The sequence below is a fragment of the Python bivittatus genome, unplaced genomic scaffold (genome assembly GCF_059951505.1).
Source record: "Python bivittatus isolate LINGU-HERP-01145 unplaced genomic scaffold, Pbiv_v1 ctg000120_np1212, whole genome shotgun sequence".
Taxonomy (NCBI): domain Eukaryota; kingdom Metazoa; phylum Chordata; class Lepidosauria; order Squamata; family Pythonidae; genus Python; species Python bivittatus.
This window is the reverse complement of record NW_028277037.1, coordinates 209594-222484: the sequence shown is the minus strand read 5'-3', so window position 1 is coordinate 222484 and position 12891 is coordinate 209594. Positions and strand designations below refer to the sequence as shown.

The window sequence follows — 12891 nt, the reverse complement described above, 5'->3', positions numbered from 1 at the left end:
CGGAGGCATCCCAGCTGCAGGCCGAGCCCCGAGACCACAGCTGGGTCATCAGGCAGTGTGTGCAGCCTGAATCCAGCAGCGCCCGCAGCTGTGCCTCCCCCCCGGACCTCACCCCCCGGATGCATATCCTCACCCGAAAGGGGGGGCAGTCCTCATCACCAATTGGGTCCACGCGTCTTGGCTCCCCGGCTCGCACTGGGATGCTGTTCAGTGCGAGTGTGCCCCATTTCCCACCAGCTCCGATTCCTCCCCAGAAAACACTGCCTCAGGGGTCGACCTCTCCAGTTGGCCTCATTCAGTCACCGCTGCCACTGCACTCTTCCGCGGTCGGTCGCCCGCCCGCTTCCCGGAGGGACGTGGTGGCTTGACTTCGGGATGGGGTGGGGCTCCTTCCCACTCCGTTGGGCATTGCGCCGCCCGGTGGCCTTGGCCTCCGCACCTGAAGCACAGGTTCAGGGCTTTAGTTGCCTCTCACCCTCCTGCGGGCTGTCGCCGGCTGCTCCGCCTCTCCTCTGGGGGTCTCTCCCTTGGCCAGTCTCTTGCCTGGTCCTGTCTCCTCGCACTCTGTTGGATCTGCCGCCACGTGGCAAGCTTTCTTCAAAGCGCCATGCCGGCCGAACCTGACATATGGTGGCAAAAACCCAGAAGTCTGGTAGCACCTTTTGCAACTAAGAAATTTTATTAAAAGGCAGAAGCTTTTGTGAGTTCCAGCTCACTTCATCAGGTGCATAAGGTGGCTAGATTTATGTAGGATTTAAGTGGGGGCAAAGGGAGAGAAAGACAGGTTGGTTATGCATATGAATGTTACATGTGAGACAGACCATAAGTCTGACCATAACAATTGTAATATGTTCAAAGCCCATTATGTTTATTGAAATCTTCTGAGGTTACCTGAAACCTTTTGATGTCTGTGAGTTCAGCAATTTCTTGCTCAATGGTGCTGTTAAAGTCCCATTTTTCTAAGCAGTCACATCATTTTAGCCACCATAGATATTGAGGCATTGTATACCAACAACCCCCACAAACATGGATTTCAAGCCATCAAGTACATCATCACTGATACCAAAACAGCACATCTTGCCACCAGACTATGTGACTTTGTATTTCACCTTTGACAGTAACATATACCTGGAAATCAATGGCACAAGCATGATCACATGCATGACTCCTCAATATGCCAACATATTCTTGGCTGACATAGAACAGCACTTTTTTAACTCTTACCCCTAAAGCCCCTCCTTTGCTTGAGATTCATTTTCATAATTTGGACCCATGGCAATAAATCTGCCATTAAATTCCCTCATGAACTTCCACCCCACCATCACCCTAAGTCTAGACTTATCTACAGAATAAATCCATTTCCTTGATGATACCATAAAAATACACAGAGGGCCCATAAACACCCAGATGTTCTTCATATCATGTGATATATGCTGTCATCTGCCTGCAGTGCCCCTCTATATAGGACACACTTTGTGCAAAAGAATTAATGGATACAAGTTTGACAGGAGAACTCAAAACAAGGACAAAGTAATATTAGAATATTTTAACCTCTCAGGACACTCTATGGCAGACTTCAAAGTGACTGTTTTGGAACAATAGATCTTTCACAGCACCATTGAGCAAAGAAATTGCTGAACTCACATTCATGAGAGTTCAGCAATCTCAGAGAGTCTCAACAAACATAGTGGGTTTTTAATATACTACAATTCTTAATTGAAGGTACTTGTAATCTGGCCCACATGTTTTTTGTCCTATTTTTTAGCAAGCTTACAAAAGATAAAGTACAAAAATACAAAAGATAAACAAGTAAAGAAACAATGAAATATTAAAGGCAACCTCCAAGCAACCATAACTCTTCAAAGATCGTCAGATTCTTTAACTTTTAGGGATTTCCCTATGAATCTACTCAGGTACATCAAACTGTTATTTGATAGCAATAGTTCACAAGACCAGATCATATGGATCACTGAACCCTCACATTTTTACCTCTCCAATAAAGAAAATCTGATGTTCCTTCTTTCAAATACATTCTTGGAGGAGCCCAATAGACACAAAATAGGATTTTTTGATGCATCAGAGAAACCTTCAGGAAGAAATCAGAGAATGTGTTGTAACTAACTGGCAGCAGTAATCACTATAACAGCAAATGGGAAAGAGGGCAGGCAGATGGGATGGGGGAAAAGAACCTGATAGCTGCAGAAAATTTAACTGGTTCATCCCAGTGAACTCCGCTAATGAAGATAATTGAGACAGGTGTTTAACCTCTCCACCAGTGGTCACAGGTCAGCCAGGTTTTCTGAGAGAAAATGACATTATACATATGCAGATGCAGATCCACATTAATGTGTTTGTACATTTAAAGGTAAACTTGCTTCTAGCTCACCCAAGTACTTTGGAGCTAAAATGGTCCAAACCCAGCAATAAATTGAAAAATGCCAGCAGTCTCAAGAAGGAAAGCAGAGAAGAACATAGCTTCCAATCCCAGATTCACTTCACTTCATCTCTCCTTTTTATTTTCAATAATGCTGTTTTGGAATCAATGTAGAAAGAATGTATCAGAAGCTTTTTTGAGTCTTTGGTACAAGTGGGGAAGAAACAAATGCTGCTTTCCTTGAAGACTTCCTAACCTCAGCACAAACTTTCTGAAATTTCATAGTAAATTGAACAGGAGTTAACAACCGATATACAATGTTAGTTGGCCAGAACTGATCAACTGGTCAAATCTCACTAGGACAGTGCAATATATTCTGCCCTCCAAGCATACTTTAGAGATTTGCTTCCCAAACCAGAGAGCAAGTAATTCTTTAAAACTGGGAAAAAAAATGAAAATCAGTTCAGGATATATTATGAAGAACGGAATCTGCTTTACAAAGGGGAAGTGAAGAGAAAAGGGCTAGAGCTTCAATCATGTGGTCACAGCCATCCTCTACACACACACACACACACACACACACACCACCAATGTCCCTGTATGGGGATGAGATGAAGGGAGATTCCCATGTAAACTGCTTTGAACTCCTGGAAAAAAGGCAGGATATATATTTAACAAATAAGTAAAATGTAAGACTCTCTACTTGCCAGGCCCAAGCCTTGGATGTGTTTGTATAGGCAGAAACACTAAATTAATATTGTACGCTGATAAGTAAGATTCAGTGGTATTTAGGTTCTTTTTAAAAAATAAATTATGGTATGTATCAGCCCAGAGTTGTTAATAAACAAGAAGTCATATTTAAAGCAAGGTCTTAAAGTCAGAATTACTGCAGGAAATATCATTTTACAAAGTTTCATTTCAGCTATGAATTTTTAAGCCACCAAATGAATGGTTCATTCATCTTAATTGTATAAATTTAAAAATATTACCATAATTCTAATCCAGTTGTAAATAGAAACAAATAATAACCAGTACTGGTTTATTTGTTTTTAAATGACAGCCTACTGAAGCCTCAAAGTGTGGTTCCCATCCAATAACTGGAGAAATTCAGGTAATGAACTCATATTAAGTTATGGCATTCATTTTTGTCAAAAAATATGAAATTAATTTTTATTGTTTGTATATTGGGATAAGAACAATCAAATGGCTGCTTTGAGAACAGGTTGGATTTTTGATACGTTAATTGGTTATCCAACAAAGCATGCTTTTTGTGTCGCCTTTTTTATGCCGTGATGCAAACTAAATGTACGTACAAGCCATGGAAATTGCCTGTTGTTACATTATGCCAATGACATTGCGGAATTCTGCTTCATTGTTGATATTTATTCCCGTACCTGTAATAGGAACAAATCTGTTGTTTTTCATGATTGGGATCTGAAGAAATAGTTAAGAACACACGGGTTACAGATGACCCATAGTTAAGAACAGAGCCTATTGTAGCAAAATTCGAGTTAAATACACCATGATTCAAGTTAAATACACCATACTACTTATGCAGTATTATACAATAATACTGTTCCAGCTTATATACAAATTCGACTTAAGCAGAACTCATTTTTAAACTGGGAACTCCCTGTAAACAACTAGTTCTGCTTCGTTCCTTCCCCGAGGAATGTTATACCTGCCCCATTGTGTTATACAAGGGTACAATAAAACTCAGTATATATTTGTACAGTTTATAAAACTCAATCAGTTTTCAATAGAGCATATGGATCAAAGAGAGCAAAGTAAAAAATAAAAAATCCTCACTGTACATAACCCAACCCTTAGGTTGTTTACAATTGTAGGGATTAAAAAGTAGCTTTCTGGATTCTAACTATTAGAATGGACCCAGAAATAGATGAATGGGCTATTTGCACAGGAAGACCTTTTCTGACTCCCTCCTCTCACTATAGTCTGAGCCCAAATCTGCTTCCAAGGGGTAAATTACTATCTGGAATGGCAGGGGGCATTGCAGCAAGCTGGAACACCCCACTGGAGGTGACTTTCTAATTATAAAATATTTCATGATCCACTGTCTGTAATTACTGTAACCCCATCCAGTTTACCAGTTCAGTCTAACATGCAAGAAGTAGTGAGGAGGGCCTCCCTGCTGGTGACATGAGCAAAGAGGCAGCATCCATGCTTATGCTGTGATTGTCTACAGCAAGGACCCAGTTTTTCATGCAAGACTTCCACATGAGCTGAAACCCCCAACTAGAAATATATACTATAGGTGAAGTCTCCCCAGTGGTCAGTAATATAAACAGAAGAGCTCCTTGTGGCTGTAACAGGTTGTGGTGGCTGCACAACTAGAAGTTGCCCACCACTCTGTATTGGTTAAACATTTGGATGGAAGACCACCAGGAAATCCCAGGCTGGGTAGTAAAACAAAATCCTTGAAATCACTTGCATAGGCACCTCCATGTTGAGACGAGCCCAATTTGAAAGAGACTTCACCTTTTGTGCCACAGCAGGTGGCAGCAATTAGTCAACCCACAGAATTAAGTAAAATATAGTATTACTACTTGGTTGAGAGACCACAAAAAAAATAACAAGGGTGTAGGCCAAACTTGGAAACCAAAATAATCCCCAAAGGTGGCAATAAGCATGTCTACACAAGGAGTCCATTTTTGCAAATATGCATATATACTTCCATTTTTCTTTCTTTTTAGAGAAATGCTGACTCATTCAATGCTAACTTGAAATGAGCTTCTTCTACTTTAAGGGAAGCTGAGAATTTGCATCAGTTATATTAAGTATCGGTATAGTGAAAAAAGTAGTAAACACATAATTTGAAAATGGCTTTATTTTCAGAAAAATTCAGAAATAATTAACATGAATTAATGTTCTCCGTAGCTTCAAATCAACTATGACAAGCACCTTGGTAATTTGATTATTCACGTCCTTCAAGCAAGAAACCTTGCCTCCCGTGACAACAATGGTTATTCTGACCCTTTTGTCAAAGTTTACCTTCTACCAGGAAGAGGGTGAGTGGAGGGAAAATTTTCACCAATGCAACAGTTCTGTTTTTCAATTCTTAGGGAATCCTTTCAACATCAAGTAATCAGCATACCTCGTTTCAGGAGAGGCCCATTGAACCATTTTTCCAGGGAGTTTGGCTGTCAGTTTTATTTATCTTAGATCACAGCTGCAGTAGCAAAACACCTTTAATAATTAAGGTGTGGAATTTGGAGGATAATGAAGAGAACAGGCAAGGAATTCTCTCTCCCATATATTTTCTGTAACATATGTTACATCCAAACTGATGACGTGTGCTGTTACTAGACACTAGATAATGAAGCTTCAAATTAGGTTCTTTCCTGTCCTTCCTGTGAGGGAGAAAAAATCAAATATTCAAATCTAATCTGCTCATTATATTAAAGAAACTGCAGGTTCCTCTTCTTTCTGACAATGGGACATTGGAATTTGTTTTAACCATAGATCAGTTAAACCAGGATCAAACTGCAGTTCAGTATTCTGATCAGCCATCAGTTTCTCATGCTTGGATATGACAGGAAGCTGCAGTTTGTTCAAAACCATTAACAGAAGCTTTAAAGAAGAGGCGAGTTCATGAGTCATAATTCTGCACCTTGATATTACAGTATTTATCTGTGATTGAGACCTAATAAACCTAAATTGCTAATATTGTTTTTTTTGGGGGGGGGTCCATGAGTGGAAGTTCCATGATGATCTGCCCAGTCTGTGTAATATTTCCTCTTCTCTCAATTCTGATTTGAACATCTGTTGATGTATGGTTTGCATCATGTTATATATCTCTTTGTATTCCTAATCTTATGCTTCTTGTATCCCTTTCTATTACTTTTCGATGCATTGTTTCTTCACTGGGTTTGCAGCCAAGTCATGGTGGTCCAGAATGCAAGGTAGAGTGTTTTATTCTTTAATTGATGTTCTAACCCATCTGTGCATGAAAACGTATGTACTGATTTGCCTAGAATTCCAGTGATCTGCAAAGTAGGAAAGAAAAGTGCATTTCCGACAAGAATGGCTTGCTCTGGTCATTGATGGCCAAGTGAAAAATTTATAATAGGCAACAGATTGCTGCAGCAGCTTCTTAAGGCACCATTACTGGATTAATTGTGAAAAATCACAACTATTTTGATATATGCAGAAATAATGCACTGTCAATTAGTAATTATTTTATTGATATTTATACAGGAAAGAATGGATAGAACCATTCAAAGAAATGTCTTTAATGTTACTCTAAACTCTGTTGGCTTCTTTTCATTTCATGAGGTTTTACCTGAAGTGGGAATACAAGTTTGCTATACATTCAGTAAAGGCAACAAGGTTCCAGAGATGCATAAAATTTCTATTAGTAATATGTCTCTGTTGGACTTCAAATTTGCTTTTCAGAATACTTCAAAAGCCTAGTTCTGCTTCTCTGACATGAACTGTACATTGAACTTCTTAACTGCAATCTGATAATATGCTTGCTAGCAAATGTACATAAAGGAAAAAACATTTTTATGCTTAAATTGTAGTTTTCCATTTTGTGCCAGCTTCTTTGGGGTTTATGGTATAAATCATAAAGGATGATATTGTTCCTTTGAGTTACCATTCTAATATATCTTGAATTTAATTGCACTTATTTTTTTAATTGTTAGGTATTTGGACAAGCTTTGTAAATCATTTGATAAGCAAAGCCCCCCTCTTAATCCATCACCCTTAGAGACTAACAAAGCTGTTTGGGGAGCTCTGAAAGTGCTCCAAGCATTTTATGCATGACCAGAAGACCTTAAGAAGGCTATGAAGCAACTGCACCAAGTTTGGGAATGGCTACAGCTGTTTCATAGCTTCAAGAAATAGATCCAGAGGAGAATTCAATTCACATGAAAAGTATCTTGCTGAATACTTGCAAAAGTCCCTCATACAACATACACTATATTTGAACTGACACTGATTACACAGTACATTCAGGCTTTAAGTATTTGCTGACCATATATATCTGATAAATCACTTCTGCACTTCTCTAACTGCAAAAATGAATCTGCCTAAAGAGACTGATATTTCTACAGCAGAGCTATCTTATTAGAAATCACTGCATCATTTGCCAAATGAGAAGGAGTGAGTTAGCTTTAAGATTATATAATACTTTCAGTTCAGAGGGATAGTCATGAAAGCAATAGTGCCTGCAGAAGATATCCTAAGTTATCCTAAAATATAAGTGAAATAAAAGTAGGGGTACAGGGATCCATTAGCATGCACAGGACTGCATCTTTTGGGATCCTAAAATGTCATCAACTCTTTAATGTTCTTTAATTTAAGTTCCTTTATATTAAATAATTATATTAAATAATCATTGATCCAGTTAAGAGTTGAGATATAGTAGGTGATCTACTATGTACATCTCAGTAGTAAAGGGACATGTATCATTTTCAGCCTTGGGAAAGCATATGACAATTTAATCAATATTAAATTAGTATTTTTGTCATTAATACAATACTGATTTGAGTCTTCCTTTATGATTTTCACAGAGATTACTCTCCAGTAATCAAAGGCTAGAAAGTGATATGATTTATTTTATGTCCATCAGTATTTTTTTCAAGAAAACCAATGTTTCATTACTATTATTGTGTAGAATCAATTTGTAAATGCAGCATGTTCATTGTGTTGTTTTCAGTTGGACAAAAGAGTTTGAAAAGCCTCTAACTAGGCATGCTGGGGATTCAAAACTTTAATTTTTGAAGATTGAATTTGGAAAATGTTCAGTGGAAGATTATTATTTACACTGAAGCAGATCTAATGTCATTTGACTATACAAGCCTAAAAGTTTAATCATCAGATGTGTTAAAATTGTTTATGAATTGGAACAAGAGGACACACATCAAAGTAATGTTATGTTATGTTCCTTTGTTTCACTTCAGTGTTGAGAACAAGAGAAAGACAAAATATATACAGAAAAGCTTGAATCCTGAATGGAACCAGACTGTTATTTATAAAAGCATCTTCATGGAGCAGGTGTGTGACTAAAAGGATATTTTGTTCTGGGTGTGGCCAAATGCTGCTCCTGAGTTAAGAGTATATCAAGAATGAAACTGTTTAGTAATAATATCTCATACTTCTTAGCATATCTTTATTTATTCCTCTTGGAGCATTATGCTCATACAATCAGCTGGGAAACTGAGAGGAAAAAGGCACCTTTTTTACTCAGAATGAAGGTGATCTTGAACTGAAGGCAGTCACCTGTCCATTGATAAAACAAATGATAAACAGAGATTTTAATTCCAGTGCAATGTCTGCCTTCCCCATCTTGTCAACCAAAAATTGCCAACTCTGTCTGAAACTAGTTTTGGAGATTTCCCAGTAAATGTGAACTGTAGCACACTTGTTTGTACTTGCATATCAATCTGCCACATTTCAAAATGAGAGGAGCCAGAACAAAAAAAAATTAGAACTAATTGAATTAATAATTACTGATTATAATTATCTATCAAATAAAGGACACCATGTATAAAATTAATTAATCGACCATCTTCATATGCTTTGTATGGAATCACTCTCACACCCAAAAATCACTTTCATACATAGAAATATGCTACACAAATTCTCCTTTCAACAGAAATAGCCAAAAAAAGACAAATTGATATAGATGTCACAAGTGGATTGGGTAGCTGAACTGGGAGGAAAGGAAAATTTAAAAAAGGAAAAGGATAAGTGGTAACAACACTAGGTGGAAATAAGGCATGGAGAAGAAATCATTGAACACAGAAGAGACAGAGAAGCTCTAGTTAGGCTTCTAAGGATGGCATTCTTCAGGCAAGCACTGTGTGAGATGGGCAGCTCTACAAATGTGATTAAATAAATAAATAAAGCAGCCCTTTCACAGCAAAATCGCATCTTGAAATGTATCCTCACTTTTCAGCAGTGAAATCAGTAGCCATTTCTGTTGGATAGCAAGTATCTTTGTATAGCATGGGCAGAGTAACACTAAAGTTAGGAGTAAAATTTTATAAGAAAGTATTCTTTAGGCTGGTGTTTCCACAAAAGAAGATAAACCATGTTATTAGCAAATATAAGATTGTCTTCCCATTCATAAATAATAATGGGGACCTGATCTTCCTATGGTAAATAGAACCACATAAAATATCTTTTTAAGGGGCTGCAAACTTGCTTAGAATACAGCCTGTCATTCCCCTTGCCACAAGAACTGCAAATGGATAATACCAACTTCCCCATGTTCATTTTGCTATCTAATAATCTTTCATAGTGTTTTTAGATTGAGAAAGATATCTCAAAGTTATTAAAAAATCATGAATACCTAGGAGGAGGGGATTTCAAAGAGTGGATTGTCACCCCAGAAAAGTGATGGTGGAAGCAGCAAAGGCACAGATCATCTTAGAGAGCAACGCAGGGCTATAATTATTCACCAGATCATCTAGTTCTTGGTGACTATATATGCCAACAGCAAAAGCATAAATTTGTCTCATAGCAAATAGTATATTTGCTTCAATACTAGTTTCATTCATTCACTTATTTATTCTTTTGGATGTAGGTCCTACCCAAGTCCCCAGACAACTCTGGGCAACTCACAAAATCAAACAGAAAACAGAGAAGAAACGCAATAGCATATAGCATCCACCTGCTCAATATAAACACGTACAAAACAAAAGAAAAATAATTTGTGCATGACCAAGTGTATCACATGGTAATTTGGCTTATTTAAAAGACATTGCAGTCAGTCTAGACATGAGGTTATCAGTACATGAATGATTGCATTCAAGCTCTCCCTGTTCAAGAAAAAATTAGTTGACTGCAGAGATTGCAAGAATTGGGGCATGTTATAGTCTATGGTAACAAAACCTCAGGAGTTTGGTAGCACCTTTTTGACCAACAAAGGCTTTCACAGACCACATGCCACTTCAACAGAGTTAGTGGCTAAACTGATCTAGTATTTAAATTGAGATTAGTGGGGAACTCACTTGACAAGGATGCTCAGCTGATAAACTTAGCATTAAGTTTAACTACTCACCCAATGAGATCAACAGACAAATCAGTACAGCCAGATGGATTTCTATGCAGAATCTATTAAAAGCAGGTCACAAATCAGAACAGAACTGGTTGTCACCTATGGCTCACAGCTCAAGCAGCTCAAACACATTTTCAATAACCTACAACCAACACCAGACAATGACAGTGCACTTCTTCAGGTATTGGATTGCAAGCCCATACTTGCACACAGAGAGCCACTCAACTTGAAACAGATTCTCACAAGTACCATCACAGGTCCCAAGAAGTAAACACACAAACAGGCCAGAGTTTGCGCAAAAGAATTAATGGACACAAGTTTGGCAATAGGACTCAAACAAGAATGAACTATTAGCAGAGCATTACAAATCTGTAATGGAGTGCACAGAATACTCCATTACAGATTTCAGAGTAGCCATTCTGCAACAAAGGAACTTCACCAACACAATTGAGAAGGAGATTTCTGAATTCACATACATACATCAGAAGATTTCAGGCAATCTCAGAAGGTCTCAACAAACACATTATAATTCTTAATTGATAAGGTACATATAGTCTGATTCACATATAACCAACCAGTCTTCTCCCCCCCCCCCAGTTTAAATCCTAATTAGTATACCTGGTGAAGGGTTTCAGACTTGGGCAACAGACCAAAACAGCACTGATTTGTGGATGCGTTTGTGGATGACCTCTGGTGGGAGTGAGATGGGGGTAGTGCATGCATCCTGGATCTGCTTGATCTTTCAGCAGCCTTTGATATCATTAATCATGGTATCCTTCTGGACCAGGTCTGGGGATTGGGAGTGGAAGGTTCAGTTTTATGCTGGTTCTCCTTCTTTCTTTGGGACAGATTCCAGTCAGTGTTGATGGGAGAGAGATAGCTCATGGATCCTTCTCTGTGAGGTCCCTCAGGGCTGAATGCTTTCCCCAGTCCTACATGAAGTCTCTGAGTGAGGTCATCCAACAGCCCCTTTACATCTCTGCCCCGGGCCAACCAAGTAATGATATGGAGGTTCTACCTCAGTGTCTGGAGGCTGATTCAGCTCAACCCTGGCAGGACTGAGTAGCTATGGGTATTAGGGCTCCCTGGGTCCAGGGTTACTCCATTTCTGGTTCTGAATGGGGTTCACTACCCCAAACAGAACTAGTGCACAGTTTGGGGGGTCTTCCTGGACTCACGGTTCTTTTCCAAAGAGCAGATGGCAGCCATGGTCAAGAGAGCTTTTGTATAACTTCATTTTGTGCACCAGTTGCACCCCTTCCTGGACCACAAGGAACTGCTCAAGGTCACTCCTGCCTTAGTCACCTACCAAATGGATTACTTCAGTGTGTTCTAAATGGGGCTGCCCCTTTTTTTAATTAGCTAAATACGAAAGGCAAAGAAAAAAAATACACAAAATTATTTTAAAAAAATTAAAAACTTTTAAAAAAGAAACAAAAAGGAACAAAATATACAGGAGATATATTTGCAGGTATACATACATCAATAAATTAAAACCATGATTCATTGCAGTCATCTATAGCTAATAGATATTAATCAATTCTGCAGACCACTGATAGTTGGAGGATTTGTCTTTCCAATGCTGAATAGTAAGTTGGGGTAAGGTACAGAAAATCTTTGTTCAAATCAATTCCTATGTGATAAACTTCAAAAGAATATAAACATCTGAAAAATTAAATCTCAAAGTTGAATTAATACATGTAATCACTTCTTTGCCAAATGGAATAATATATTTAAATAAAACATTAATTTCACTGATCTCCAACAACATAAATGCAATGAGGTCATTTCTAAAATATTATTTATTGCTGGAAAAGGTGTAATCTAAAAATCTATTGAATTTTTGAGTTTTTTAAACATCTCTTTTTTATTGGTTAAGCAAAACATGCAAACAAAAAAAAAAGAAAGGAAAAAATACATATACATACATGAAGGATTTTGGAAAAGAGTAAGAAGCAAAAAAGCAAAATTAAAAAAAAAAATTTTTTAAGGGCATTCTGATAGCCCCACTCTCTTTCTTTCTCTCCTCCCCCTTTCTTTCCCAGCCACTATTTGTTACTTAAATACTGTTATACTTTACTTTGGACATTGATAGTCATTTATGTTTGGATCATTTTGATTTTTTTTAACAGTTTGTTTTTTTCTTCAAAAACCATATTCTATTTGTCTTAGCTTGCCTTGCCTTGCTGTGTGATATGTTGGATATAAAGGAAGTCTTTGAATTTTAGACTTCTGCTGTGAATATATACAGTCAGTTTTTCCACTGATACATATTCTTCAATTTTAGTCTCCAAATCCTGTACTGATGGCAAGGTTTCTCTTTTCCAATGTTCTGCCAGATTGATTCTTGCCTCTGTCAGCATATATCTTAATAAATTATTATGCCTTTTATCTATATAATCTGGGATCATACATAATAAAAATATTTGTAGTTTTAATTCAAAATTTATTTTCAGAATTCTATGAATGTTTTGGTGTATTTCTTTCC

General features: G+C 37.8%; 1 protein-coding gene across 1 annotated transcript in view; it reads left to right on the top strand.

The window, feature by feature from the left end:
• The window catches only part of PCLO (piccolo presynaptic cytomatrix protein), a 252717-nt gene that overhangs the window by 184529 nt on the left and 55297 nt on the right, over nucleotides 1-12891 (top strand). Inside the window, exons 14-17 of the mRNA XM_088134818.1 lie at nucleotides 3435-3485; nucleotides 5273-5403; nucleotides 6271-6297; nucleotides 8302-8395. Of these exons, the coding sequence (XP_087990944.1) occupies nucleotides 3435-3485; nucleotides 5273-5403; nucleotides 6271-6297; nucleotides 8302-8395 (303 nt within the window). The remainder of the gene's footprint in view (nucleotides 1-3434; nucleotides 3486-5272; nucleotides 5404-6270; nucleotides 6298-8301; nucleotides 8396-12891) is intronic.